Source organism: Lactuca serriola, chromosome 5, assembly GCF_051521515.1.
Source record: "Lactuca serriola cultivar US96UC23 chromosome 5, Lser_US96UC23_V15, whole genome shotgun sequence".
NCBI lineage: Eukaryota > Viridiplantae > Streptophyta > Magnoliopsida > Asterales > Asteraceae > Lactuca > Lactuca serriola.
In genome coordinates this window covers 132,966,171-132,972,914 of record NC_136412.1, presented here as the reverse complement: position 1 = coordinate 132,972,914, position 6,744 = coordinate 132,966,171, and the positions used below count along the sequence as shown (strand labels likewise).

Sequence of the window (6,744 nt, the reverse complement as noted above, 5' to 3'; positions counted from 1 at the left end):
AGATAAATGTGTTTTGCATGTCCAAAATGTGCAAAACAAAACAAAAATCTTATTTATGGATCATTTTTGACAAATAAACAAAGATGAGGAAAAATTGTGACATTTTCGGTTTTTATAAGGATCAAAAAGGTCATATTTGCATAAAATTATGTTTTTATGATAATCACCCTTTTTTAAAGGACCAAAGATGTAAATTTTAACATAATGGGCTTAAATTTTTGGACCTTACGATTTTTGGGCCCAAATTGTGAAAAATGTAAATTTTGGGGATTAAAAATGTTATTTGATCAAAAGCTTGAGCCAAAAACATAAATAAACCAAAATACGGGTTAAAAAGGATGCTTATTTCTAAATTGGGCTAAAAATGCAAAGTTTTTGGAATTTGGGCCAAAAATGTAAAATTTATTGAAAGAGGGCCAAAAATGTAAACTCTTTTACCAATAATGGCTGAAAATGTAATTCTATGTGAACAAGGGCTGGAATGGTCAAATAAATATTTTGGGTCAAATATGTCAATTTTTGAACAACTGGACGAAAGATACAAATTTTTATAACTTAAGGGTTTAAAATGGTATTTTTATATATAAGTTAAAATATATCGTTATAAATCAATGGATATTTTATAACAGCACGAGTTAATACTTCATCTAGAAACACTATACCACAACAAATATACAAAAATAGAACAATGGTACGAATATTGGGCCTAATACTTGCTATATGTGCTTATTGGGCCTTTGTGACCCATTTACATGTTTATTGGGCCCAATATATTCATTTCATGTCTATTGGGCCTTAATGACCCAATTACATGCTTAATGAGCCTAAATTAGTTTTATATGTTATTGAGCCTTAGTAGCCCATTTGCATGCTAATTTAGCCTGGATAAATTCATCATATGCTTAATGGGCTTTAATGTGTCCATTTGCATAATATCAAGCCTGGAAATAACTTACATGTCTAATGGGCCACAGCTGTCCCTTTTTCATGTTCGTTGGGCTGTGTCTTTTCACATTCAAGTATCATCTGGTGTTTATAAATCAAAATATAACATTAAACATATTCATGTGGCAATCATTGGGATCTAGTGAGAATTGTCGGTTGACACCATTGAGTGCTTGGTCGTAGCCTGTAGTTATAATCAGAGTTTCCTGGAGGGAGAGCAAGAGTTTGTGTATAAATCTATACGAGGGTGACTCCCCCACACCTGAATTGTTCGCTACAGTTAGACTCGGCCAGTATAAGGTGACAAAACCTTGATCAAACTGGCGTTTGGAAAAATGTCAAGACAGACGAATTAGTCATTATCATGCATGGTTATAACGACTCACGTAGAGATCCATTACCATCGATACAATACGGGAATCAAAGTGCTTAAATCATGATAATACGAAAACAATTCATGCGGTAATACAAGGACTACGACACTTTTATAAATCAGAAAATATCGGATTTTCTGAGGAAATACTATTATTCATTACCTTCTATTTACAACATATAGAATACAAGGAAATTTTTTATCATTGTTTATTTACACATGTTTTTACAATGGAAATCATACATACATCTATACTTGATCATTACATCGTTTTCATACAATTTAAAGAAAATATCGGATTTTCTGGGTTATACAATCAATACAAAATCTTTCAGTCAAACATTCTTATGAACTCACCAACATTATATATGTTGACCATTTTCAAAATAATGTGTATCCTCAGGTAATCGATAAGCCGAAGATTCATCAAGAGTATTTTTGGAATTTCTTTTATACAAATGTCAATTTATCGTACAATTTATGTTTTGGAATATGTACTGTAAAACAATGTACTTGATGTGAACAATACCAGTTGTGCTATGTAATGTTGGGTGATGATTGTGTTATGTTTCATGTATATTCATTGTGATGATATTTCAATTTATAGTCACACGAGCCATCGGACGTTTCTGCCGTCTGGTTCGGGGGTGTGACAGCTTAGTATTCATAACTATTAAAGAATAATTAACGTCTGAAAGTATTTGGTGTAAGCTGAAATTGAAATTAAGCAGAATAAGTATGCCCTCATATCTTAAAAAGTGAAAGGTGGGGAGTTTAGCTATCAAATGAGTCATTTTGCAAGGTAGGCTATAAGTCCATAGTCCATGGAATTTTAAAAAAATAGTCTTTCTTAGGCTTTTAGCAGAGAATTTATACCTAAAATAAAGAAATTCCCTTAGCCATTGTGCTTCTTCGTAGTTAGTTGTTGGTCAACTACCTGAAATCATAAGGATATGCAGTTAGTTGGTTGTGTTAAAAAATACATCATTAGGAGATATGTAGTTGTGATGTTTACCTAATCAATTAAGACCTCTGTAGCATCACACAGAAAAATTAATTAACTCAACTTTTATAAAATCAATTATTTCAAAATTAAAACCAGATGACTGCAATATGTTTAGCCATTTCTATTGTCGGATTAAAACTAATGCAATATCATCCAACATGTGAGTTGAAAAAAAAAAAAAAAAAAAAAAAAAAAAAAAAAAAAAAACCCGACAACAAAAAAACAGAAGTGGTTGTGAGGCATTTTATTGAACACTTGGTGTGTACAAAAAATCATCATAGGTTTACCACACAAGTAAGAGTCGGAGAGGTGAACAATTGTTGAAAAGAAACAGGAGGATGCCAATAAATTCACCATTTAAAAGTCAATTTTTACATGCTTACGTTAATGTTTTGAAACTCGGATGTGCAATTAAAACAACGAGAAGAAGAATTGTAGTAGCTGACCTTAAACTGATTTGTAGAGCACAACGTAAAAAGGACCGGATCCCTGATTTCGTGCTCATCAACTGAATTCAAATATGGGATGTTGATTTTTTTGGAATACAATAAAGCGGTAGTCAATGAATTTTTGTTGATTATTTAGGAGAAATACGATTTCAAAACCGATAATGAAGTGAACGGAAAAACAAAAGAACGTGTAAAAAGCATGAGAAGGGTAATTTCGGAAATTCAGTTTGATAATATAGGAGACGGAGGAGACTGAAGAATTGTCACGTGACATTTGAGGTATTGTTTCATTAGAATAGGGGATTTTTGATTTTCTAAAAATTTATTTTTTTCTTAAATTAAATTTTGAATATTTTAATTAACTTTAATATTTTGCAATAATGTTTTTACTTTTCTAGCAATGAACTTCATTTTTACCCATAAGACTACAACTATTTCACATAATAACAATATACTTATATTTCCTCCGGACGATACATTAGTATTTCAAATCCAGTCATGTAGTTTAGGCCACATTTGCTGCGGATCAAGTGTAAGTATAAAGTCATGGGCAAGTTCTTTTTAGGTCAAAGTAGCAATGTACTGTCATTTCAAATTATACAATGATGTTGAAAAGGGGTACATTATGTTTTCATTTATTGCTATATTTCTATTTTTTATTTTTTATATAACAATATTATTTTCATGATTTATTGTGTTTTTTTCTTACTTTATTCAAATTTATATTGCATTGTATAACATCATGATTTTATCAAATATGTACACATATAGAACATAGTTCAAAACAATAAATATATTAATTTTAATTAATCATTATAAACTTACGGCCAAAACTTCTATCTTTATAATTTAATATTTTTCTTTTTACAAATCTAGATTTGTCATTATGATTTTAAATTATCAATAATGATTTTTTTTACGTATATTAACCTAGTTTATATATATATCGTTTCACAATAAAGATACAAAACTTTTGTGTCAATAATATATACTTATTTAATTATATATTTGATTTATATTTAAGGTATAACTTAAGTGCTAGCTACTGGTCAATAACCTATAATTATATACCTATTTAATTATACTCTTGACTTATTTATGGTATAACTTAAGGGCTTTTATGTCCATAACAATAGTATATACATATTTATTTATATTCCGGACTTATTTATGGTATATCACCAATCACAAGAAATTTAAAACAATGCAAATATAACTTCCTCTACAGAAATTTTACTTACCAATCTTATGAAGATATTAAAAAGAGAAAAAATGAAAATCATATATTGAGCGTATTTCAAGAACTATATTTTTGTTAACTAAATAAAAATATTAATTATGCCATCCTTGTTACCAATATAAATACCAAAGGATTAATGCTGACCAAAATCAAACTAAAATGGCCTTCAACCTTCAAAACCCTTTTTTCATTTTCGTTTTTGTGTGTTCAATTGCTTCTCTTGATGCAAGCCATGAACTCTTTGTCAATGGAGACGGATATTCACCTGCTTTAGGGACATGGTATGGAGACCCAAGAGGCGCTGGAAGTGGTAACAAAAACTAAACATTATTTGTAACATTTCATTTCAGGAGAAAATCTCATTACTTATGAATAATCTATGTATTATTTTTATCAAAAATACGTACAGGAGGAGCTTGTGGATGGGCTAATGATGTACAATCTCCTCCATTCTCAGCCATGATAGCAGCAGGAAATGCAAGGATTTTTTTGCAAGGCAAAGGATGTGGAGATTGTTATCAGGTGAAGAAGTTAATCCGGAAGTGATGATTTTCTTCACTCTGATTACAAAATATGATCATTTTTTTACGTAATTATCAAAATTAATTTCATTATTGTGGTTGATTCTTCTCAGATTAAATGCAATCGAGAGCCATACTGCTCTAAGAACCCTATTAGAGTTACAATAACCGATGAATGCCCAGGTGCATGTAACAATGTTCCATTTCATTTTGATTTAAGTGGAACTGCTTTTGGTGCAATGGCGAATCCAGGACAAGCTGATAATCTTCGTAATCTCGGCCAAGTTGATATTCAATATCGAAGGTACATACTAACTATATATTTTACTTGTAAGATCCTTCGAATTAATTTATAAAAACATTCGTCCATGCATGCATGTACGTACAGGGTGCAATGCTACTATGGTAGAACAAAGATCGCTTTCAAGATTGACGCAAAAACAAACCCTTATTGGTTTGCAACTGCAATAGAATTCGAAGATAAAGATGGTGGACTTCGGTCAGTGGAGATAGCCTCTGCTAATACGCGACGGTTTGTTCCAATGAAGAATATTTGGGGTGCGGTTTGGCAAGTCGATGTTAATCCATCTCTTCATGCTCCGTTCTCGTTCAGGCTCGCATCTCCTTCGGGTTCAGTTGTGGTTGCTACAAATGTTGTTCCTATGGGCTTTGTGCCTGGAAAAACTTATTTCTCACACGTAAACTTTTAGATGCTATATATCAATGATTTTATAGGATAGATCTGAAGTAGAATTTTCGTTTTAGTTCGAGTATAATGTATTTCGTCTAGAAGTATTGCTGATCGTTTAGGATGTTTGGGTTTCTTGTTTAATTAGCTATGATATATAATATCAATATGACATGCGGAATAAATTGCTTTTAGTTTTTATGGTGGATATCAAACTTATCATTGTATGTTAGGGTCCCTATAATTTTCCATGTCTATTGATCTCTAAACATTAAAAAGTTTAATGCACTAGTGTATATTTCAGCATTCTACTTTTGACGAGACTTAATATTTTTTATTTCATATATATCATTTTTAATAATTTTATATAATACCTAAAACTTAATAGTTATGCTTGGGAATGTTTTTTACATGACACTAGAAAAATATTATGTAATTTCTGAAAGTTTTCTTCATTAGTCGTTTAATTAACTTTGATTAAATTCTTTTGAAATCTTTGTGTATAACTTTAATTTTATTTTATATGATAGTTATGTATCCGAATGTCCAGAGGGATTTAGTTACAGTTTGATTTTGAATTTTAGCTTGAAATTTATGGTTTTTCTATTAAATAAAGGAAAATATTTTTTTCCGGTTTTAACCACCAAAGTTAGTTTAAAAAAACACTTTTTAATGGGTTTCTAAGGTGATGAATTGCAAATATTCTTCCGACACCCCGACTAAGGTTTTTTCGCTGGAGTTCAGTTTTTTAGTTCAAAGTTCATTTGTACATGGATTGGTGAGGATTTTTTTTTCCAGTTTTTCTTTGGTGGGTTTACTTTTAATTTAATTTTTTTACTTTAAGAAGATATGATTTCCATGTGCTTTGATCTGTAATAGCAAGGTGTTCAATGCCTGATTTCACCGCCACTTTAACCAATAAAAATGGGATTAGTGTGTGTACTACCGCTTCATTCTTTGGAATTATACGACATCGTGTTACTACATGGGTTAAAGCTTTTCACTTTCCGATCCTTCCACGGCTCACTCCATCTTCCCCCGCCGCTCCACCTACTAACTGCTTCCTTTACTACATGGGTTAAAGCTTCTCACTCCTCCACAGTTGATCATTCTGATATTTGATTTCGATGCAACATCGATCTCCACTTCTCACTAGAAATCGATTTATCAAAGGTCATCCCTTTGCCAACCCTGCCAGTCACGTAGGTTAATCGATCTTCGTTTGCTCATCTCAACAATTTTGTGTTCATATCAACAAATTCTCATCTTCTCATCTTTCAATTTGTTTTTCATTTCTCACTTTCATCGGCATGTATGCATCAATTCTTAATTCTTCTACATCACTTGATCATACTAGTCTGTATTTTATCGGTTCTTCATATAATCCAAATTCTCTTCTTGTTACCTATGTTTTCAATGGTGTTTGGTTTTAACTCATGGAAGAGATCAATGATGATTTCTTAGGTGCGAAAAACAAAATTAGCTTTGTAGCTGGTTCGATTGCGAATCCTTCTGAGTCAGA

At 31.3% G+C, this 6,744-nt stretch overlaps 1 protein-coding gene across 1 annotated transcript; it reads left to right on the top strand.

Moving 5' to 3' along the window:
• The first annotated feature begins 4,172 nt into the window (after positions 1-4,172).
• LOC145051234 (expansin-B15-like) lies at positions 4,173-5,244 on the top strand. The gene is made up of 4 exons (XM_078999334.1): positions 4,173-4,323; positions 4,423-4,535; positions 4,648-4,838; positions 4,923-5,244. Exons 1-4 carry the CDS (start codon positions 4,173-4,175, stop codon positions 5,242-5,244), a joined length of 777 nt encoding a protein of 258 aa, XP_078855460.1.
• Positions 5,245-6,744: the final 1,500 nt, after the last annotated feature.

Bases quoted from the DNA above. Each gene is read 5' to 3' on its own strand.
- LOC145051234 (XM_078999334.1), top strand. From the start codon at position 4,173: ATGGCCTTCAACCTTCAAAACCCTTTTTTCATTTTCGTTTTTGTGTGT. The intron at 4,324-4,422 runs GTAACAAAAACT...AAATACGTACAG, and splicing joins CCCAAGAGGCGCTGGAAGTG to GAGGAGCTTGTGGATGGGCT. The intron at 4,536-4,647 runs GTGAAGAAGTTA...GATTCTTCTCAG, and splicing joins GATGTGGAGATTGTTATCAG to ATTAAATGCAATCGAGAGCC.